This window comes from Lissotriton vulgaris, chromosome 3_1 (assembly GCF_964263255.1).
Source record: "Lissotriton vulgaris chromosome 3_1, aLisVul1.2, whole genome shotgun sequence".
Lineage (NCBI taxonomy): Eukaryota > Metazoa > Chordata > Amphibia > Caudata > Salamandridae > Lissotriton > Lissotriton vulgaris.
In genome coordinates, this window is record NC_141689.1 from 906,180,242 (window position 1) to 906,205,066 (window position 24,825).

General features: G+C 42.5%; 1 protein-coding gene across 2 annotated transcripts in view; it reads left to right on the plus strand.

Moving 5' to 3' along the window:
- PIP5K1B (phosphatidylinositol-4-phosphate 5-kinase type 1 beta) overlaps positions 1–24,825 on the plus strand; it is a 412,487-nt gene that overhangs the window by 353,943 nt on the left and 33,719 nt on the right. For both annotated transcript variants that reach the window (XM_086961234.1, XM_086961235.1), the window contains exons 12-13: positions 534–689; positions 7,508–7,646. In XM_086961234.1, coding sequence (XP_086817360.1) covers positions 534–689; positions 7,508–7,646 — 295 coding nt within the window. The remainder of the gene's footprint in view (positions 1–533; positions 690–7,507; positions 7,647–24,825) is intronic.

The window sequence follows — 24,825 nt, forward strand, 5'->3', positions numbered from 1 at the left end:
TCACACAGCAATAATCCCCACCACGTCATCCACTGGTAGCCATTCCATGTTGTACGCTGGTACAGTTCCTTTGAGCCTATGGCTGGTACGTGTACTTCACTTACATCCATGTACTACAAATACCTACTGATCTACTGTCAACACACGTATACTTGTGTCTATCACACACTGCTCTGAAATGACCAAAAGACCGCATTTTGGCCTCCTATAATCCACGAAAATAAATAAAACACTACTTGAGGACTATTCTTGGCTCAATCTGTAGAGCTTTTCATGCTCGGGTGAAGACTAAGGACCTGCTGTGAGGTCACATTCCTATCAGTGGAGCTCCCTATCATTTGTTATGATGTTCTGAGGTTTTGCTCATGAGATGTGAAACATGGTGCGTCTCAGGTGTGCAACTCATTTACCGTTTTCTGCTCTGAACTGGGTTTGGGGAAGGGGGATGGTTGTGGCCTTTGCTTTTAAAAATGCACATAAAGTAACCAATCACAGACCAAAACTAATATTTCCAGCTGGATTTGTTTCCACAGCTTTAAAATCCTCTCCCTCCAAGAGAAGATGCAACTCCATTCCCGCCCTAAGGTTCACGTCGCAGGAAAAACTTGCTGCAAGCAACCAGGAGTGGAGAGACGAGAAGAACGAGAGGTTAATCGAAGGACAGAGCTTTGCCAGCCTCGACGAAGAAGGTAATTCTGAACTAGTTGTCTAAAATACGCAATTTATGTGTAGGAAACAAGATACTTTGAATATCACCAATAACTAGTCCCACATACAACTGTATTTTAGCCCCCCTTTACCATATTTATTTATTAGTTTTGGGGTCTTGTAATGGTAGTATCAGCCACTGAGGAGATCCTTGCCTACTAAGAGTGGAAAAGGGTGAATAATATATTTAGTTTACAGTGTGCTACATATTGGTGTTAGTGTTGTCCAGTTAATTACTTGGGTTTGGTTGACAGTCAGTGACCGGTTTGAAGTCGATGTGCAAGGTACGTGATGGGGGTACAGGAGAAGCCACATATGTCCATGGTCACCTTTTTGTAATGCCATGAACAGCAGTGGTATTTATTTATTTATAAAGTTTTATAGAGCGCGAACTAGACCCAAGAGGGTATCGGAGCGCTTTACATTTAGAAACGTTGCGTTACGGGTTACATCAGATACAAGAGCATAGTAAGGTACAGAACATATAAACAATGTTTCGATAATACAATGGCAGAAGGTGCTGTTTGTTGCTAATTCAGCTGGTCTTGGATCTTAGTCACAAAAGAGCTCTGTTTACAAAGAACGGTTAGACCAAGTGGCATGAGAAGGCTTATATAACTGGATGCACAGCCCGGTGGCAAGCAGTGTCCCCTAGTTGTAAATGGCCACAAGCCATAAAGTAACTTTGTGGTGAATTGCTCTGCGGGGCGACCAACACTCCAGTGCGAAATGCGTTGACCTGTAAGTCTGATAACTTTTATATATTTCTAATTGGACTCCTCCAGCATGCTTAGAACAAATTTGTGTCATGGGCCCCACAAACTTTTTACAGGGTGGGTACTTGACAGACATTATAAGGCCTCTTTATGTTACTATCCTTATCTATCAAGAAAGCGTTGGCAATGTTTTGGTTCTGCTACAGTGGAAATCCTTTTGCCAAACTGGACTGCCCCTCTGCATACCCACCATGAGCAGCAGCAGTGCATCTTCACTGACTCAAAGCAGAGCAGGTGGCACCAACAGCAGTGCTTGACACACACACAAACACTCTTCCTCACATCACAATTTCAGAGGTGTCAGCCCTGCTTCCCTGGGAGATGAGTGGGATCATATGTGGCCCCCTTCTCCTTCTCTTCGCCTCCTCCTTCCTGGTACATTGACAAAGAATTAACAAAATGCAAACACAGGGTCAATGCTATGCCTATTTCTGATGCTTGCCGCTATCCTGTAAGTGTACCAGAGTACACTTTCAGGCAGCATAGCAGCATTAATGGGATAGGGATGGAGACCTGAATTGAGATAGAAAATAAAGGGTACACAGTTAAAGAACACAGGTCAAATAAATAAGGGTGTTTAGACGAATCACAGCACCAGCAAGCTCCATTTTGCCTGCCCTGTGCTGTCATTGTTGCAAATGTGGGTGATGATACTCGAGAGTTCTGAAATCAGTGGAAGTGCTACAACAATAACTACTTCAGCTCTCATTATGTCATTTGAGCAAATGCCTTTCAAAGATGTCTGACAGCCTTTAGAACAGAACGTATCACTGCATCTCCATTGCATCGAATATATGTTTTCCTCCTTGCATTACTTTTGATTAGTAACAATAATCAAAAAAGTGAACCATAATGTCTAGACACCAAGGGCCCATTGAGAATTGACTTGAAGACCCTCATCGACGTTTTCACCTCAAACAGTATGTACTATCTCTATTGGGGTGATGTCGTGGATAGCATCATCATATGGTCTTTTTCACTTGAGCGTCTCGTTCTCACAGTGAACCCATCCTCCTACCAGGAGAGGAACTGTCTAGGTGAAGACAATGGTGACATGTGCTTTTAACCCCTTGCGTGCTGATGACAGAACGGTTCCGTCATCAGCATCGGTTGAGCTGTGCTGATGACGGAACCGTTCCGTCATGACTCCTCCCGCGCAAGGCGGAGTCAGCACAGGCGGAAAATACGCCCCGCACGCAAGGGGTTAAAGTTATCTCCTATACTAGAGAAGTTGTATATCGAGAAAATCGATAAATAGGGATAAGTTTAAAAGCAAAACGATGTTGTGAGGATAAATGATTGGTCCTACACATCTGGTGATGAGGTCAACATGTTTCCGCCGTGAACAGACCTTGCATGTCTAAGGCTTTCATCAGGACCATGTGAAATGTATTATCTACTATTTTTAGGTGACCCCTCAAGTACGATAACTTACAAATCCTTGTCCAGGTTGCAGTGACCCTCTGGACGCACAATTTGTAGCCTTATTGTGAGATCGAATGATGCCTCATGGGGTTGGGCAGAACCTGGAACAGTCCATTTACAGTTCAGCTAACAGTATTTCCCAGCAGCAACAAAAACAGAATCTGCCACTCCAAACTAACAAGCATTATTGGTCAGAACACAGTGTGTGGGAAGGAACCCTCTTAGGATTGGACAAGCTGTTAGAGGACAACAGAGCAGCTGCAGGTCCGCCTGGTCTGTTCCCACTTCCACATGATGGCGAGATTCTCAGTGAGTTATATGCTTGCACTCACAACTGCTGTGATCTGCAGGGTGCAAGTGCGAATTTGGCAAGACCGTCTATCCTTTTCATTCTTCTACGGTGGGGGAAGTGAAAACTGTTAGAAGGAGTAATCGTACCACCTGTTATTTATAGTCCTTAGAACTGCTTAATGAAACGCTATATAACATCATGTTGTTGTTATCATTACAAAGGTGGCATGGTGCCTGGCTTGGTCCTTTCTTGGGACTAAAGTTATTTGCAGGGTCATAGAAGCTTGCTGTGCCTGTCAGGCCCTCACTTCCAGCATATGGGAATCCTTTCGCCACAAAATGTCCTAAGTGGCGAGCATGCTCTAGCTGCCTAAAACCTAACAATAAAAATGATATCACATAAAGCTTCTAGGATCTGCTTCAGGCAACTGAATCACACCATGGTTGTTAGACTGAGCAGGTACTAATGGCGGCCAGGTACTGCCTTTCCTGCTGACACGGCAGGCCTAGCTTGAATCGGTCACTGTACTGGCCAAAACATTACTAACATGACCAGTCGCGAATGGTACCAGAAAAATGACTTTCTTTACAAAAATCAAAGTAAAACGAGCTGTTGTGTATACAATATTTAGTTTTTCTGTACAAATGCATGCAAAACTTTGTAAATGCCAAAGATGGTATTCAAAGTTTACAGTTTTCAAACTTTTTGAAACGTTTTCACATGCACAACTTTCAAACCCAGAACTAAAAGTAAGTTGAGAACCTTCTGGATGGTAGACCTTTGGACTCTGGGTCTCCAGTGACGCATGAAACAGAATGGATCAACTGCGTTGAGAGACTGAATCTTGCGGCTCACAGCATGGCTACTTCTGAGACCCAAATGAAGTCCAAAATAAATAATACGCCATTCAGAGCAGCAGGCAGAATACCTCATGCCAAGTAAACAAACGTCTGTTCCCAGGCAAACTTGCATTTAGACTGTGCTTTTTAATAGTCTGCAAACATACATGAAAGAAAATTATGCAAGTTCGGGTCTTCACGTTCAAGGGATTTATGGCAAAAAATAGGAACGATCAGAGATAGCTCTGGCGCCCAGGTTTATTTTAACAAAACAGACTTGCTATTTGTTGAGGCTCAGAGTCAAGTGTAGACTGAAAGGAGAAAACTATTTGATAAAGCAGCCCACGGGGCCCATATGCACTGGATGCAAATTAATTCTTTGACATCTGGCAAGTTAAGTCAAGTGTGCCAATGCTTGCTAAAGACATTTGCATTGATGTGGATATCAGAAATGTGAATGTTTATAAGGTCGCCTCCACCTTCCATTCTTCTCAACTTGGTAGATTGAGTATCCCTAAACCGGCTAATAGTAAAAGCTGTTATTTCCAGTGCTTAGAAGTAGGTATTTGCAGCACGAGGTGCTGCAATAAAAGCAAGTTTTTTACTTTTTATGAGTGAACATGTTTTCAGGCTCTTCTCTTGGGATGAAAATGGCATCCTCTTGCTATTATAGCTTGAGAGGCTAAAAGATTTAAAACTCCAATGAAAGTTGTGTAAGGTGCCACTTGTGTGGGAGATATTCGCACTATGATTCCTTCACAGACCCACTTGCTACAGTCTAATGCTCTCACGGGTATTTGAACAAAATGGGGGCTTTGCCAGATACTTTTTATCAGCCGCGGCCGCTGCAGGTAAGAGTGGTGAGGCCGGGTGGGAGGGGATTTTGAGAGAAGACCACGAGGGAAAGTTAATTATTTATTTAATTTTCCCTTGTGGTCACCTCTCAAAATCTTCCCCCACCCGGCCCACCGCTCTTACCTGCAGCGGTCGCCGCTACTTTTTATGTTGGCCTCCTGCGTCAAGGTGAAAATAATAGCATGCCCTTGTGTTACCTTCTCCATCACAGAAGAACAGCAGAGCTTTGCTGGCACCTTGGTTCTTTCTGTTACCCTTTGCTTGTACATTTTAGACTGCATTTGTTTCAGGATGTGTTCGATAGGTCATCCAAAATTAATTCCAAGTCCGTGGTATTATTTTTCATAGTGGTACATATAAGCAGATATCCCTCTCAAAATGTTAAGCTATATGCAACTTTCAATGAAACTGGTGTATATGGTAATAATGTGGCGAGATTATATTCCTAAATGATACTGTAGTAGAGGTTAAATACTGTGTCCTTAAATTCTGTAAGTCTGCCAGCTGCAATGCACATAATGTAAGCTAAACTCACTTCAATAGAGACACGTGATAATTAATGAACCAGCTTAGAAGCTGTGTCTGGAATGTCACCCCTGGCTTAATCCTCAAGAAGAGGTGAAAATCCCAGACACTCATCAGCTTTATAATTTGTCAATGTGGTGGAGTTACAAAGGGAGCAGAGCAGAAAGGTGGATCAAAGCCAGGAGGCAGAAATTCTTCTGTGTTTCAGCAGTATCATTTCCTTTGCGGTAGAACCGGATCAATGGACATAGAGAGACCTTGCTAGCACTTGCTCCTGATAACAAATAACTGATCCCTGCAGGGAGGACAGATCACTGATGCTATTTTTTAAAAGAAGCCGTGACAAAAAAAAATAGGTCTCACTTTGCCCATTCTTTGCGGCTGCTGCCTTTGGCTCTGTCACACCGCATATGCTTTTTAAATGCTCCAGAATTGGCAAAGCCGATAGCTGCAATCATACATGCTGAAAGTATGTCAGCATGACAGAGAAGCATGGTGTCCATCTTCAAAGTGTAGAAATTATTGTTTTCTATACTTTCTATATTCTCAAGATGGACGCCGCATTGTGTCATGGGTGACGCAATTTGGTGGACATCTTGAAAGTTTTTTAAACAATATTTTCTATATTTTAGCACGGCAGGTGACTGCTGTTGGCTTTGCCAATGCTTGCGCACTATAAAAGCATCCAGGATTGGCAAACCGAATTGCAGTGGCCAGCATGGAGTAAGAGAGAGTAGCGGTGGAGCGAGTAAAGACTGTGAAAAGGGAGCACTTATCAGGGAGCAGCTGGGGAGCAACGGAGGAGCTGCAGGGGCGAACAGTAAATAAAAAGTGGAGCCCAGCGTGGAAGGAAGCAAAAGAGGTGCGGGTATGTGGGTAGTAACTAAACACAGACGATGAGCTGGAGCAGAAAGGGGGAGAAGAGCAGTGATGGGGGGGTTGTTAAAAAAAAAGCTAAGCAGGAGGAGAAGGGGTGGAGGAGTTACAGGTCACAATATTGTTCTGGTAGGTCAAGCTCTTATTTTAAGAATAAAACAATAATTAACTATTCTGAATTCCAATATTATTGGTTCTGTTTGTTGGTGATAGGGATGCTACTAAACATGTAAACAAAACTGCACAGAATGTTCCTTTAATTATATAACTTTTGGTCAAAAGCCTGAGTTCATAAATGGCCATCACATCATGTTTGATAGATCAAGGAATTCCAAGAAAATTAGTCAATCTGACCAAACGTCTGTTGATTAAAGTCTATTTTGTGACATACTATTAAGTTTTTGGTATCCAGGTTGTGTTTTTTACAAAACTATAAGGTGTATCATGTTAACTTATTGTTTGGCATTTTTCTGTTGGCTCTTACCTAATATCACTCTTAATAATATAACGTTTTGCTAAAACCTATTGAACCTGAAAGCAGTCTCCACAGCTCCAGTGTCACTATTGGCAAGGATATAACCAACACAAATAAATGAATGCCTGAAAGAATAGGTGAAATCTAGAGTTTGAGAAAACATAACATATAGTTGAAAATCAAAAGTATTTTTTTCTGACCAAAGCAAACGTTTGCAGATGAAACAGCCTTACACAGTGGGTACAATCACATGGGGGTGTTCAATTCTTTGTAACTTGTTTGTAATATATGTAATGTTTGCTTAAATTATTCTTTGCATGGTTTCTTTATGAACCAGTGAGCAAACCTAAACTTGAATTGGTTAAGATGATGCATTGTTGAACTGGTAGACAACTGAGAGTTTTTAATCCGACTGCTCCCTCCATTTTGGAATTAGTAGAATGAAATCATCCACATAGAATTGTGTTGTTTTCTTCATCATGTATTGTCTTTTTCATAACCACATCTGCTGGGTCTAGCTGATGACTATGCACATAAATGTTTTGTCCCGTCGATAAAGCAGAGACAATCTAAGTCTGAAGCTATATTACATTAATATTAATTATATTTAATTATGAATTCTAATTAATAATACTTAATGATGAATTCTATATACAACTAACTTGTGTACACTCTTCCTTTCACTTTTCGAAATTCAGTTTAAGAATTACTCTATTCATCTGCCTTTCCTATGCAGCATTAAACTTACGACACCGGCCCGATCTTGTGCCAAGCACTACGTCTTTGTTTGAAGCGGCTTCCTTAGCAACCACCATTTCTTCGTCCTCTCTGTATGGAGACGAGCAATATCACAATGATGGAACTTTGCCTTACAGGTAATCAATCCTTAACATTGTATTTTGAAGAAACCATCCCAGATCCGTAATTGACTATGTTATGTGTATCAACTTTAATGATCAAAGTGATTCTCCTCGTCCTGACAGAGTAATGTTAAGTCTTCATTAATTATGTTTTCTTTGTAATAATATGTACTTGCAAAACTATGTTATGGGTTTAAGTAAGTGTGAAAAATGAACTCTATTGGGCTGTTGCACTTTAGGACTGAGCAGGCACAATTCACACTAATAAGCATAGCTATATTCACCACAGTATTATACATAATTAATTTGCGTGTATGTGTACGGATCTTTGAATATTCAGAAAAAAGCCTCTGCTGCTGCAGACTTCCATGCATTTTCTTCTGAATAGCTAGTACTCCTGAAGATTGCCTGCAGTGCAGCTCAGTAATTCAGTTTGTAGTGTGTGTTTTATGAATAGTCCTAATAGGTTGCTAATTTAAAATAAAATCAAAAATCAATGCAATGTTCAAAGCCCAACAAATCAAAATCAACATTCTAAACTAGTATTTTGGTTGGTATTTGAAACCAACATTTGAACTTTCAAATATGTATAGGACTGTTTACTTATCATGTAGCTTTGTCTATAGTCTACATATGACAGACCAGGAAGTTTGCTTCAAGAAATGATTACAATGATTGTTCAAAAGACCTTTATTCGAATTTGATAAAATTCATAAAAGTACCGAACACAGCAAAACACACATATACATATAGTACAAAACAATTATATAAATAACATTCCATAATAACAGAGTAGTTCATACAGTGATTAAGCAGTAAATGTCATTATCTTATAAAGTTTTTGCAGTAGTATCATTATGACTGATTCTGATTTCAGGGACTTTCCATTGTCTTGCGTGCACGTATGGCTAGTCTTAAAAAAAGTGCTAGTGCGAAAGGTCAGTTCAACAGTGTCCAGGGTAAGCAGCAACATATAGGATGCCAATGATTCTTTCGCCCCTTGGCTTCACAAGGTGCTTTTTAATAACCTCCTCCCTTTTCCTTTCCGAGAAATAACTGGCATCTGGCCCCTTGTCAAGTGTGACACATACAGGCAGGCGTGGCTTTTTAGCCAAAATCATTTTCCATGCAGTGACTTTTAAACCCAAGTCTACAGTGTTAAACATGTAATTACAAATCCTCAAATAAATGTTCTCGTGGCTAAAATACCAGCACTTGCTGAAAATTTTGCAAGTGACTTGGGGACACTTAGCCACAGAACATATCTAACATTTCTAACAATGCATGTATGATCATGTATGATCAGTAATCCTCTGCAACATGCACTCCAATACATGATTGCCAACATGCCACAGCATACATTTTTACCTAAAGTCTCTATGCTTTGGCTCTTTATTAGAAATGAGACTGCAGGATTTAGCAGTAACATGGAGATCAACCAGGATAAGAATACCAAAAGAAGTCACTGACCGCCCGCTATGGAGGAACTGCTCATGGCCTCTCTTTCTTTTCCACAGTATCACAGCACTGAATTCTTTAAGGGCAGGCTGGTGCTTCTCCCTGCTAGAGATTGAGCATTGCTGTATTCAGAAAGAAAGATGTTACAATGTCTCTCCAGTGGGTTGAGATAGACCCTTTTAGGCTTTGACAGGAGCTGAAAACAATTCTAGGCGCAAGCAGATGCATTACACGTTCAATGACTCCTTCATTTATAAGAATGTTAAAGCGATTCTTATATAGCGTTTTAATCTAAAGCAATTTATATAACATGTGTACTATTTTGTATGCAATTAATATTACCCTGTCCCACCAGGGGTTCGCTTCATTGATACTGAAAGGCGAAAGGGCGTACTTAACCATGGCATGATCTGAAAGTTTGAGCTGCATGTCCTATTCAGATCTCAGCAACCAGTGTCTAATTAATTTATAAAAACATGCATGTGGGGTTATAATGCTAGGACCTTTGAAATAAGAAAAACACAGAAAACGGGATATTTGCTATATAAGCATATTTGTCTCTAGGTGACTAAACCGAGTGTTCCCTAGATAAGAACATAGAATAGGGAAGGCCCACTCCAGTTAAAGTTAGAGGTATGATATGGATGTGATGTCACTTCCTATGACAACTATTTCTGTGAGATCATTTGCTATGCTACTTAGCCTCACCATTTGTTATGTGGGCTGTACCTTCGATTAGAGCGATAACTTGGTTCATATGATACAAAAATTCCCATAAGGAACTTAAGAAGCTGAGGAAGAATATTCAGGGTCTTAATTGGTAACAAAAGAACATATAGTTCAATTCCAGAGCAAAACTACATGAAATGGAGTCCATGGTGGTATATTACATAAGCTGATTTCTGTGGATCTTTTTTGTGTGAGAGAATCAAAGAAGTCTTTGGAAATCCGACCTTATTGGTCTCTTGTTAAATTTGCGTGGTTTCGTCCTACTGCTTGGAACAACCAAAGTATCAAACCTGGCAGTGTTAAGAACAGGGTACTAGTACAATTTCAAATCATAAAGCCTCTATTCCGAGACCTGTAATACTCCCAGGGCTCGACTGTGAACCAAAACTAGCCCTGGCAAACTGCTCGCCTGGCCTTTCCCCCCTCCCCCAGACCGGGGGGTGGGGGCCGGTTTTCGGCCGATTTTGTTACAGGGCCGATATTGCAGCTATGCTACAAAAAACAGCCCTGTAACAAAAACGGCCCCCACCCTTGCGGCGTACCAGGGGATTGCCCAGTGCCCGCAACGGCCAGTCCCTGAATACTCCACCTTGTTTTGGAGACTCCATGAATAATTCTGTGATGTAACAATGCCAGATCACCACAGGCTGACCCTATAGGCCACATAGAGAAAGGGTAGTGTCATAGTAAATTGGTGTTACTGTGCCAATTTCTACGTTGTAGTGCACCTTTTTCCTGGGATAAACTCTTCAAGGTTTAATCTGGAGGATTTGTCCATAAAATCAAACCATATCTATTTCAGCAGAAACTCCTATTTCAATCCAAGTTGATATTATTATCACTCTAATTGGAACATAAGTGAAAATCATCACCTTAATGTTTAAACCCAAAACTGATATGAGCTAGTTAAACAAATGAATTTTGAGCTGAGAAAAGCATAGCTGAATAAGAAGAATCTACAAATCAAGGGGCCTGACCCGCCGCCCCAGCCACAAGCGTATAATTTGAAATCCTCCAGTATATTTCGTAAAATATCATACCATCATTAAACCATAACAATGCAGACAAAGCACTGTCTCTGGATGCCGTCTTCAGGTCCATCCTGTTTATATTCTGCCCAAACTTTAAAGATGTGGAACAAAGAAATATTGCTGGCCCACCTCATTATTTAGTCTCACTAAAAGTTTTAAGAGACAACAAACAAATAACAACGTCTCTTTGTTTGTATGGGGAATTTTATTTAACCCTTTTGTTCATTATTTTTGAAATGATTTGACAAATCAATAGGCGAGAAGAACACTCCATACACCTATGTACAAATACAACACATTAAGACATATTTCACAAGTGCTAACAAATATCACATAAAAAATAAATCAAACATTCATCAACAAACTCCTCGGATGAGAAATCAATGTGCGCAAATAATTATTCTTTGCGAGATAATCAACAACCGTTATTGAACCCAAAAGGTTGTAAAAGATTAGACAGACATCAGAAATTGATCCATAATTAGTCTTGACCATCAGAGCTGCACCCAAAAAGTGCAATTATTTAAAACTCTCTATCTGTCGTTTGCCTTGCCAACGCGTTTCGAATCTGTCAAGGATTACAGATTCTCCTCAGGGCTCTCTCAATGTTTTCAATCTCTATGGAGAATGCGGGGGACTCTTGTGGTGGAGGTGCTCCTGCGTTTTCATTTCCTGGTTCGCTCTGGTCGAAGGAAGCGCGAGAGAAAAGTTTCTTGATAGAACGGTGAGGAACACGACTCCGCGACTGACATAGCAAGTTTTAGACAATCAACACACAGAATGGCGGTCGTTGACGCCCCGTGTCTACTACCAATAAATCGGGTCGCAAAGAAAGTATAAAAGGAGCACACGGAGAATTCAATACCGCATTCAATACAGCATTTGAAGAAGAATACCTCCCACTATCATTGATTTCTGCGGCAACCCCTCGTGAACAAACACCACCACGAGAGTCCCCCGCATTCTCCAAAGAGATTGAAAACATTGAGAGAGCCCTGAGGAGAATCTGTAATCCTTGACAGATTCGAAACGCGTTGGCAAGGCAAACGACAGATAGAGAGTTTTAAATAATTGCACTTTTTGGGTGCAGCTCTGATGGTCAAGACTAATTATGGATCAATTTCTGATGTCTGTCTAATCTTTTACAACCTTTTGGGTTCAATAACGGTTGTTGATTATCTCGCAAAGAATAATTATTTGCGCACATTGATTTCTCATCCGAGGAGTTTGTTGATGAATGTTTGATTTATTTTTTATGTGATATTTGTTAGCACTTGTGAAATATGTCTTAATGTGTTGTATTTGTACATAGGTGTATGGAGTGTTCTTCTCGCCTATTGATTTGTCAAATCATTTCAAAAATAATGAACAAAAGGGTTAAATAAAATTCCCCATACAAACAAAGAGACGTTGTTATTTGTTTGTTGTCTCTTAAAACTTTTAGTGAGACTAAATAATGAGGTGGGCCAGCAATATTTCTTTGTTCCACTTGTAAATTGGGTCCAGCTGCCCCCTGTCCCAGGACCAAACTCCGTTGTTGTACAAACTTTAAAGATGAGCATAATAAAGCATCTGCTCTAACATTTGCAGAATCTCCTTCTCATGGTTAGCATTATTTACTTATAGATCTTCTCACATTGCTATGGTCATGTGGTTATTACTTCCTTTGAGTGCAGTCTGTACCTCAAAATATTTCCCTAAATATGCAGCCAGCCATCACGTTACACTTCTAACCTCTGACTAGGTCAGCTGTCCTGGCTGAAGTGGGGGCTTAGCAGTAACCTAGCAGCTGTCCGAGTTCAGAGGACACTGATTCTAGTGCTTACCGAAAGTACCAAATACACCAGTATCTCCATGAAAATGTTTCTTTATGCAGTTTTGCATGATATCTTCAAAAGACTCCACAATATTCCTTAAAAACCTGCAAATTGTTGACTGTCCTCTCTCTTATTAATGACTCTCATTCCTTACCATCCTCTGCATGCCTGTCCTCTATGAGCTCAGCATAATTTAAGCTGCATGCATGTTTGCCTTAATCCCTGTTCCTGTATCTCAAAAGCTCAGAACCCCTCCTTTAAAAGGCATACCACTACAGCCTAACAAGATTTAATCTCTTGTAGCTGATTGTTGAACCTAGCCCTCTTTGCAGGGTCACCCCCAAACTTTTTTGCATTCCTCCTCCTACTTTTTGCTGAATTTGTTTTTGTTAGCTTTTGAATTGTGTTCCCTTTACTACTACTAACCAGTGCTAAAGTGATCTTGCTCTGTCCCCAAAATATGGTTACATTGGTTTATACACAATTGACATATTTAATTTACTTTTAAGTCCATTGTAGAAGGGTATACCATATACCCAGAGCCTGTAAATTAAAAGCTACTAGTGGGCCTGCAATACGTATTATGCCACCCACTCAAGTAGTCCTTCGAAACATGTCCCAGGCCTGCCATTGCATCCTGAATGCTGTAGCCCACTACAGGTCGTCATGGCATTTAAATCCCCTTGCCAAGCCTTAAACTCCTCTTTTATTACATAAGTCACCCCTAAAGTTGGCCTTAGATAACCCACAGGGTAGGGTGCTTTGTAATTAAAAGGTTGGATATGTACTGTTACGTTTTACACGTCCTGGTAGTGAAAAGCTCCAAAATTTGTTTTTTAACTACAGTGAAGTCTATCTCTCAAATAAAATAACATTGGAGTTGCTTTATTATATGTTATAAGTGTAATTACCAAATGGGAGGAGCTGATCAGTTCATGTTGGTGTCTCTGGAATTGGAATTTAAAATCCTAACTTATGGTGAAGCTAGATTTTAAATTACAATTTTGAAAATGCCAATTTTAGAAACTTGGGCATTTCACTGCCCTTAGCTCTTTTGTGTCTGTAGCCTTTCGTGGGTCGCAAGACTGGGTGTAACTGACAATTAAATTTTGTGAATTCCTCACAGATAGTCAAACAATAGAGGGATTACAGGATGGGGCGGAGCTGAGCACAGCCCTACTTACAATTAAATAGCCTGTACTCTGCCTTCACACGAAGGGCCAAATGACCGTGCACTGTCACTTCAGCCAACTTGGAGTCAGGGCGAAGGAAGCAGGGAGTTCCATGCCCTTCAAAGCCCCTGTCTAGACGTTTCTCTCATCTTCTAGAACCAGGGCACCAGGGTTTAAAAAAAGGACCTCAGACACCAACTCTTCAGTACACTTCTAGACAGGAGGACACTGTACCTGGAAGAAGGACTGCTGTGCTGCTACAAAGACGGTCACTCTGCTGAACTGTTCTAAAGGCACTGCTGCTTTGCTCTTCTGACCTGCTGCCTTGTTACCTGGGGAAGACGAACTGGACCTACAACACCATCATGAACCCAGGACCCAAAAGTGACTCAAAGTACTAGTCTGCTGGCCTCCTGATTTGAGCCTCCAGGAACACAAACTGCTTCCCAACAGTTCCTGGACCCATCTTCAGCGAGTTCCTGACCCCCAAGTGGTCCCTCCCAGGTCCTGGGACCTTGGTGTGGCAGACAAGGTATTGAAATCAAGCTTTTGGGCTCTTCGCAACCGCAAACAGGCCCATTTGCACCAGAACTGGGTCTCTTGCAGCAAAAATGAGCCTGAGCCACTGTTCGCCCATCTCTGTGCACAGCAGCAACAACAACAGCCCATGGCGGACCACCAACTGGATGCTCGAGCCCACTCGTCCATGACGCCTGCCCTGCTCTCTGTGCCATGCTGACCACCACCTGCAACGCTCTCCTTGCTCCTGGTGACCCTTTTCAACGCAAACTGGACTCTTGGCACAAAACTTCAGAAGGTAAAACTTCAGCTGGACTAACCTTGGACTGCATTCGACCGCGCTCCCCCGCGGTCAGCCTGATCTTTTGACTGACCAGGTCCAGCGTGACCAGATAGCCACAGTTGACGCTTTCTGCTTGTAGGCATTATTTTTCAGTTTATTCTTCAAAAATGCATAACGCTGGTTCTAGTGATTGGATTTTTGTCGTTTTGCTGTCAATTATTTTATTAAAGTCAATTTAATTTCTTAATTGGTTTGGGATTTTTCTTGTGCTGTGTTTTCCCAATACTACTGTTTGTGTGCTGCAGAACTACCTTACACAATCCCTCTAAGTTAAGCCTTACTGCTTTTTGTGCTAAGCTACCCAGGGTTAAGCAGAGGTTAATTTTGTGACTTTTTTGTGCTCACACTGCAAGGTATTGTAGCTGTTGCTTGACCAGGGCTCACACCCCAATCAACCAACAACCCAATTTTTCACGGTCATATATTTATACCAACAACAATTGCCTGAATTCACACACCCCGTTGCCAAATAAAGATGACACTTAACTCTTATTAATGTAATCTACCACATAGAAACTTTTGTAAATACACGGAACGGTATCCTTATGAGCACAAGAATAATCTGAATAACCAGTAATAAACACAAAAAGAACACTAACCCTGGGTTCCGGAGCAGCATGCTGCCTGGCATTAAGCTCTACAAATCCTCTTCAGGGCTAGTAAATGCTATATAGATGAAATTACAATACAATATATAACCCTCTTGTCCCACACTATTACTAATACAATAACATTCAGATTCCGGGAAGTTGATTGTAGTTCATAGACTGCAAATTAAATCTCATTTACTGCTGGACAGTCTTATACTCAAATAAGACTAAACTGCTATGGGTCATGTCCATCACCCAGTATTGTACTAGTCCACAGCAAATATAGACCCATCACCAACTGACTAGGTATAGAATAACTGAAGAGATCTACCACATGCGCTGGCCAGTAGAGGACTTTAATTTAGTCCACCACTGCAGGTCCTAAAAAAGTACATACTACAGCAGCTTCTTGACATCTCACAATGACAATCAGATATGAGGTGATCTGTCAACCATTTCTCCCTCTAACCTATGCCTCCTCAGGATCACTCCCTTTAAATAAAATATCTCAAATTCAACAACCTAGTGCAGTAACCACCTAAGTGGACTATGATCATAATAAATACCACAAAGGACCTGCAGAACTCAAAGCTGCCACCTTACCGAAAACCATAAACTGTGCAGCTTTATCTCACACCTCTTCATCCACCACACTGCTAAGCTATGTCTTACATACACAATAACTGCACCTCGAAGGTCATCATGCACAACATGGAAATAACTTCCATACAGGATCAAAACAAAGATAACACAATTCTAACCACATACCCTGCACGGTGGAGGGTGCTGCCCATGTAGGCAAGCACTTCAGCTCCCTATAGTGGTGTAGTACACGCTATATAAATGTTGCAGTACAATACAATACAAAACCTACATAATGTTCTCTTGCTAGCAGCAGAGGGCCACAGTGTTTATAACTCAGCCTTGGGCAGATGCCACGGGTAGGGCAGAGATTGTGCTTAGGTGTAGGCTAAGAAGGCGTCTTTCAGGACAAACCTGTTATCGACTTTCTACACAAATTTGCTTTTCACTGCCTAAAGGCAGCCGTCAAACATCTAGATTAGTATGTTGTGTAAATGCTGCCACATACTATGATGATGTGCCCGAGCCCTAGCACAACTGTCTGCAAGAATTGAACTAGCGTTTTTACTTGCATTCGTCAAAATTGGAAGGTGGGTTTCACCACTGACGTTTACAGCATGTGGGTGTTAAATCCATATTTTCAAAAACTTGGGACAAGATCACACAGAATGCACTTGTATAGGGCAAGATTGCACCATCATTTACACTAACCAGCTGTTGCTGCCTGAAACAATATGTGCACCAACTAACCAGTGCAAAATTGACCTCTTCACCTATCGGTAAGTGCAAATATAATGTTTGCACGGATGTATGTCGTTACAACGCATACTTTTATAACGCATACCTTTACAACGCATTTTTTACACCGCAACATCCATTACAATGAATTCCATTACAACGCATGCCATTAAAACGAAATCTTTGAAACTACCTTTACAACGCATTCCACTACAATGCATGCTACATTTACAACGCATACCATTACAACGCATACCATTACATTGCATGTATGGTAAGTATTGGATAGTGTAGAGTTAAAAATTACTATTCTAACTCCAGGGGGTGCAACAGTAGGGGTAAAAATTACTATTCTAACTCCAGGGGGTGCAACAGTAGGGCAAGTGTTGGATAGCGTAGGTATGCGTTGTAATGGTATGCGTTGTAATGACTGCGTGGTAAAGGTATGCGTTGTATTGACATGTGTTGTAATGGTTGCATTGTAATGGCATGCGTTGTAATGGATTTTGCTTTGTAAAAGTTTCGTTGTAAAGGTAGTGCGTTGTAAAAGTTGCGTTGGAAGTGTTGTTTCCCTGTTTGCACTAATCATTCAGTGAAAATACAAACGCAAAATTGTACCGCACAAAATTTCGTGAGGGCGGTCCAATTCTTTTAATCAACCATCGGTGAAAAAAACAGCACTGCATCTGTGGACTTTGCATATTTTAAAATGTATTTTATCATTTGAAAGCAAATCTGGAAAAAAGCAACTGTAATTATATATTACGCCACCAATATTAAATTACTAGAAAGGAATTAAGGACTGTTTATTTCGCTTTCCCATACTTGAAACTAGGGATGTTTTTAGACACTCCTTAGTTCTGCCAATCATGTCACACGCAATGAGCTCCACTGACGTCAATGGCAGTGTATAAAATAGAAAGATAAATAAAAGCACGCTTGTTCCCATATTAACAATGTCCGTCAGCCATTCGAGTGTGACAGGCATGCTTGCAAGCAGTGGCTGCTGGGAAGGTGCTTTATGTCTCGGTGTGGCGCACTGGGCTGCCAGCCTTATCGGTTCTCTTAAAGTAAAGCAAACATACAGTAAGCCGTTTCCTTTTATAGCCTGGGAGCCGGGACAGCAGGCGCTTTATAACCGAGGGAACGGGCAGTGTGGAGATGCATTCTGCTCAGATTCCGTCCGTACGTCTGTCCCGCCAGGATGTCTGCATTGGATTTCTGCCTGGCCTCGCCTCGCTTTTCACTTCTCCAATTACTTCGTAAATGTGTTGAATTAGCGAATTTCGAGGAAAAGTCACAGGAGAGCTGGGTCTGTTTTCAGAATTCTATTCTGGGCCTAGTCTGTTTTAAAGCTGATTGCTACTGGCGCTGAGAGGGCCGGATTAGTGACATCACCACTGTTGAATTACATGGATATCAAACGCTTTACTTCAGGCGAAATTTCATCCGGAATATTACATAACAACAAAATGTACTTACCATTGTTCGGCAAGATGGCCGGCAGCTGCCACTGCTAAAAGCATATGAGGTGGGCGGGTTTTGGAACAAACTCGCGACCTTTAGACACAAGTTGTAAGTAAGAGGCTGGAACGGAGAGTCCAGCTTTTGAAAGAAGCCTTTTTGTGCCCACGCGGGAAAGGGAACGGGGCCAATGTAGAGGGAGTTGGTCAGATGTGTTGGTGCCAACACACTAGGTACAAGTTTACAGAATTCATCTATTGGTATGATTTGTGCTGCGCGTACTGCACAGCCCACGTTGGAGCTCTCGAAAAGTGTACAATTCTTGTATTACTGTGTGGCTTGAGGCAGTCTTCAGCGCACTCCCGCCACCCCTGGAGGGATATATAGGCTGGACGCCAGAGCCGGTGCTACCTTAAGTGAAATGTTGCCACGTAATCAAGTCTGCACAGCTCCTGGGTGGTGCAATACTGACAAAATCCCCTCTCCACAAAGTATAAAGATTTGCCACTGCCCCCAAGTAATGTGACTACACACCATAATAAGTGTATAAAAATGCATTAAGAAGTGTGCTTGGGAAAGGGGCTATGGAGAAGCATTCATAATAAGTTAGGCCCCTGTGACGTCGAAGTGAAATTAATGACCACGTTTGAGTTAAGTGCATAGGTCAGAACCCCCTACCCTGTAGCCATGATGCTGTTGCACAGTGAGGCAACAGCTGAGCTGCCTGTGCCACTGAGTCACAGGCCCTCTCTTTACATTTACATCGCACTAGGCACAGACTAAAGATGGCTACATTATACGAGATAAGCACCCCCAGAGGGCGAACAGAATGTGTGTTTTGAGGTAGTGTTTCATTTGTTTTCCAGGAATGAGCCAACAGCGAACACAATATCATTCGTTTTTGCAAACCCAGAGCCCTATTATAGATATGCATTGCTTTCCAAATTCGAGCACCTGTCTCTCCCTCGTTTTCCTTTTTAGGTCGAAGCCTACCAGACAGCGCAGCCGTCTGGTTTCCTAAAGACATCTTGGGTCATTCAGAAAGCTGCCCTGGGAATGCATTTGGCCCGTTGCTTACCATTGGCTTTGTGATTAGTAACTCTAATTTTCTGGTTTCTATTTGCAGGCTTTATTTGTTTTAGGCTGGGCAGGGCGAGTTTGTCCGTGCCAAGAAGCAAAGTCTTTTCAGACCTTCTCCCCTTGTTTTGTTCCAGGAGTTCTCCTTTCAGTAAACAGACCTGTAAATCTTGTTTTTATCTTGTCACATTTGCTGTACATTCAAAGACCAAGATCAAATGTCAGGCTGTGTCTTCATAGGGAGCTTGGTGTTTACTTTTCTTTCTCTGACTTCAAAGTGAGACGATTTATGTAGTAATCTTGCTGGATACTGAGGTTAGGAAAGGGTTTTAATGAACTGTGCAAGTATTTCAGAATATATCAGAAATAGGAACACAAAGTAAATTTGTTGTTAAATCTGAAGTGTGCTCGAAACAAATACATTAATATGATCAAAACAAATCAATACACCAGGTAATACCATTTTCGCAACATTATCACTTGTGCGCTGTATAGTTTTATTAGTAAAACTATATCTGCAAATGTTATGGTCATTTCAATTGAAAATGTGTTTTCTGTAATGGCAATGTCTTACTACATCGTGAACACTCCAGTCTACACCACTCCACTCTACTCTACTCTGCACCACTCCATGTCACTACATTCTTCTCCATTCTGCACCATTCCACTCTATACTACTTTACTCTATGTCTCTCTACTCTGTACCTCGCTACTATATGCCAATGCATCTATGCCACACTACTCTACAACACTGCATTCTTCCCCACTACACTCTACACCACTACACTCTACACCACTCCAGGCTAAGCCACTCCAATCTACTCTGCATACCTCGACTTTATGCCAATCTAATCTATGCCACTCTGTAACACTGTACACTACGCCCCTGCACTCTATGCCAGTACACTCTACGTCAATGCATATTACTCTGTAACTTTCAACTCTATGCCCCTGCACTCTATCTCAATCCATTCTACGCCAATGCACTTTACTCTGTTACACTCTGCTATATGTCCCTGCACTCTACGCCAATCCACTGTACACCACTTTTGTCTACTCTGCACCACTGAACTCTTTGCCATTGCACTCTACACCACTTTACTCTGCCATTACACTCTATGCCCCCCTACTCTTCGCCACTGCACTCTACCCTGCACCATTCCACGCCATTTCACTCTACTCTATGCCCCTCCACTCTACGCCACTCTACTCTAAACTATTGCACACAACACCAGAGCACTCTACACAACTGCACTTTGTGTCACTGCACTCTAAGCCACTGCTCTCTGACACTGCACTATCCACCACTGATCTCTACGCCACGCTACTCTCCCCTGCTGCGCTCTATGCCAATGTACTCTAAGCCACTCTACACCACTGCATTCCATGCCACTCTACTCTACGCCACTGCCCTCTACTCCACTACTGCACTCTGACATTCTATTCTGCAACACTGAACTCTCTGCCACTGAAATCTATGACACTTTGCTCTGCCTTACTGCACTCTAAGCTACTTTACTCTGTATCAATACACTCCATGCCACTGCACTCTGCATCACTCCTCAATGCCACTGCACTCCTTGCCTCTCCACTCTGCACCAGTCTATGCCACTGCACTCTTTGCGACTTTGTTCTACACCACCGCACTTTACTATGCATCACTCTGATCTACGCTACTGCAGTCTAAGACGCTGCATTGTATGCCGTTTAATTTCTTTGCCACTGTATTCTATGTCACTGCACTCTACTTCACTATACTGTGCAACAATGCAGTTTACACCAATCCACTCTACTCTGCAGCACTGTACTCTACACCACTGCACTGTTTCACTGTACTCTACACCACTGCATCTACGCCACTCATCTCACACCGCTCTACTCCACTGTACTCTACACTACTGCATTCCATGCCAATGCAATCTATGCCACTGCACCCTATGCTACTCTTCTCTGCATCACTCCACTCTAAGCCACTGCACTCTGTCATTGCACTCTACAGCTCTTTATTCTACTCTGCACCATTCTATGCCACTCTATTCGACACCACTGCACTTTGTGCCTCTCTACCATACTCAGCCCCACTGCACTCTACACCACTCCACTCTCCACTCTGCACCACTGCACTATACGCTGCTGCACTCTACTATGCAAGACTGTAATCTATGCCACTGCATTCTACAATGCTGCATTGTATCTTACTGAAGTCAAAGCCACTGCACTCTTCGCCACTATACTCTGCAAACTCTATGCCAATTTCCTCTACACCAGTCCACTCTACGTGACTCCAGTCTATGGCACTTCAATACACAACACTCTGCATCTCCACTCTACAACACTCTACTCCACTCTTCGCCATTCCACTCTACGACACTCCACACCACTCTCCTCTAAACCACTAACTTTTAGCAATGCTGAAGAGTAGCCGCGCTGATGTACAACATGACTAAAATATATTGGCAAAGCCAATAACTCTTGCATAGGCGAGACCTACTGGCTTTGCCAATGCTTGTTCTGCTATAGCCATCCTTCTAAATGCCGTTCAGGAGTGTGGTGTCTTGGGTGTTAACCCCTTCTATGCTGATGTCGGCCCCGTCCGTCATGCACTGCGGTGGGCGTGTGCTGACGACGGCTGGGGGCCGTCATGAACCCGCCCTCTTAATAAAAGCGCCGCACAGGCGCAGAATCGCGGCCGCGCCTAAGGGGTAAAAGCAAGTGTTTTCATTGCTTGTCTCGGAGTATTGTATGCTTTTGGAAGACAATGAGCGTCTAAAATTTCCGCACTTCCATCTAACATGGACAGGTTTAGCAGCTATCCTGCAGGATATCCATTCCCTGACTTGGAAAGTCCATGATTGACTTGTTGAATCCAGCATCAGGGCTTAGTCATGGCATACTTTTGCTTCTCCCCTTAATGGTTGTGACGTTAGGAGCTATGGTGTACACTACAGTAACTAGGAGTAGATGTGGCCTTGTGTTGCCTATCTTGGAACTGGGGAGCTAGGCTTTGATTTCCGTCCTCAGCTCAACATCCTGCGATTCTGGGAAAATCTCCCCGGTCCTAAAAGAAAATGTGTAACTTGTCATGAAACTCCTCAGCACAAAACAGAGGGAAACCAGAAAGGGCCCAGTAATCATTATGGCAACATGCATATGGAAGAGATGTTGTTGACTTAGAAGAAATTAAGTCAGATAGATACGAGTGGGGGTTAGTGGCATGGACAGTAGTCATGCAGGTTTTTTAAAGGCAAGAATACTGTCTAGAACTGTACAAATACACCTTAGTAGTGAGGATAGAAATGGAAGAGCAATCCAGGGTTGCAACCTGAGCAGAAACTACTCAATCTTTCAAAAGGATCATTCCATCTACTCTTGCAGGGTTGAAGTAGGCCAAAACGTAGAGCAGATGTTTCTGCTCCAAACCACATTCTTAGGCCTGAAGGCTTCCAAAGGTGGGTGAGCCCTAGTAGGTGTCTGACAGATTTCAGGCTGAAAAAAGAGACAATGTAGTGAAGGAAGTTTTACCCTGCTTTCCACTGTTATGGCCAGGGGCAGCTCTTCCGCTATGGAGGAGGAGCATCGCCCCATTAAAAAATAAAATGAAAATAAAACCATTTTATTATAATTTTCATTTTGTTACCTTATTGTCAGCCAAGCAGAGGTTAGGGCAGGGGTGGGACCGTGCTGACGAGCGTCACATCAGCAGTAGGGAGGAGTGGGAGGCACCTATAAGTGCGCATGCCAGTTTGGCTGGTTGCCTTAGGCCGGCCAAACAGACATGCGCAGTCAGTTTTCCCCAACCCAACTGTGTTGTACACCCGGGTTAGTGAAAAGCTGCAGGCGCCCTATGCTTGAGCGAGAATTATTCCAGCCCGCTCAGGCTAATCCAGGCACTGACCTCTTGCTAGGTCTAGGGGAGTCTGGATTGGGTGGGGAGCCCATGCAGTGAAGCCCATCCACTTTCAGGAAGAGAGAAGCAATGAGGGGGTGAGCAGAGCGGCAGGTAAGTCTTTTTATTTTATTTCTAAAATCGAAACCAAGCCCCCTCCTCCTCCCACCCTACTACTTCACTATAGTGGCAGCTGCTACTGGTTATGGCTTGTACAGCAGCATTATGTCACTCTTAGCTCTTTTCCTACCTGTGAACCCTGCTCTAAGCGGCTTTTATATATGTCTCCACCTGAAGCAACTCACCTCGATTCACTCACTGTGGACGTTCATACTGGCCTATCTAACACAGGTAAATTCAGTTTGGCATGATCCTGTGTATCACAAATGTGACTTTACCATCATTAGTGCAACTCAGGATCACAGAAATTGTAAAGAGGCTGGCCCTTAGTGGGTCCTGCGATGGATGTGGGAGGCCTAGCCGATGGGTCTGTTCTTACCATGGGCAAAAAACTAACAACAGAGTGAGATACAAAGCAAAGTCAATACAAAAGGAAGTGTTTAAACAGGTTACACTGGCGGCTGCCTCTAAAGGGATATCATTGTGTCCTAAATAAATAAGTTGGCCAAGGACTGCCTACACTGCTGTTTGTTATTTGACTGCTAGCAAACAGGCAGCAGCCAATAGCAGATCAGTTCACTGAGATACACAGAGGCAACCCAGGCTTTTCATGAGTGATGGATGGTTCAGGAAGGATCCATGCCCTGCTACTAGCCCCGCACATTAGCCTCTGGTGACTCTCTCTCACACGCCTACCGAGCACAGCATCCACCTCCTTCAGGGGTGAAGTATGCATCCACAAATGAGACAACATGGAGGGGGCAGTCTGGCATACCTTGCCCAAGGCTTTGGATTAGTCTGACGTTCCAAAACCAGGCTGCCAGGGAGGGGTCTCTTGCTGGTCTGAGGTCACATACATTCTAATCATTTTTGCAGACCGATCTGAGCCGGCTGGTATTTCTAAATCCTTTTGTGCCCTGTTTATTTAATTTCCTGTCTAACAAAAATGTATTTGTCAGCAACATTTTAAAGCTACTGGCAGTCCCCTTGACAGTGCGCCAATACTGAGCCTCCCCCATCCCTGGCAGCTGGCAATGTTTCACTGGGCTTTGTGACTTTACTCAGTTAATCTCCCACCCCTTCCCCTGCACCTGCATGCACAAGGTTAACTATCACATCCAAACTCCATATAGTGAGCGGACAGGTCTCTTTTTACAAACGTCTCCAGGTGGTTATTTTCAAAGTATTTGGCCTCACAAAGCCGGAGAGAGATTCTAAGATCTTGATCTGCTACCTAGAGAGAGTATAAAGTGAGCATTGGAAGTGCTGATTTAAAACAGGATTCTGTAGTCGTTTTGGGCTGACTGATGTCTTAAATAGTTGAAAAACTGGGGGGGAGGGCGCATTTTATCTCCTCAACCAGTGGTAAGTGGTTGCTTGTCACTGAAAACCTACATTGATGCGCTGCTCTTGTCTGAAGGTGTAGCAGACTTTATGAACATCCCCAAAGTAAACGGAACAAAAAAACACAACAACCTAACTCAATGCACCACAACACAACTAAAACAACAAGCATTTACAATGCAATGGTCTCTGCATTATTAAAGGTAGAGCTATTGGCATTGCTCATTACATTTTTTTTAAAAACATAAATAAATGGATTTGTCATTTACAATGGCAATAGGTGAGCATTAGAGAGTAGTAGAGAGTATTTGCGGACACAGAGCC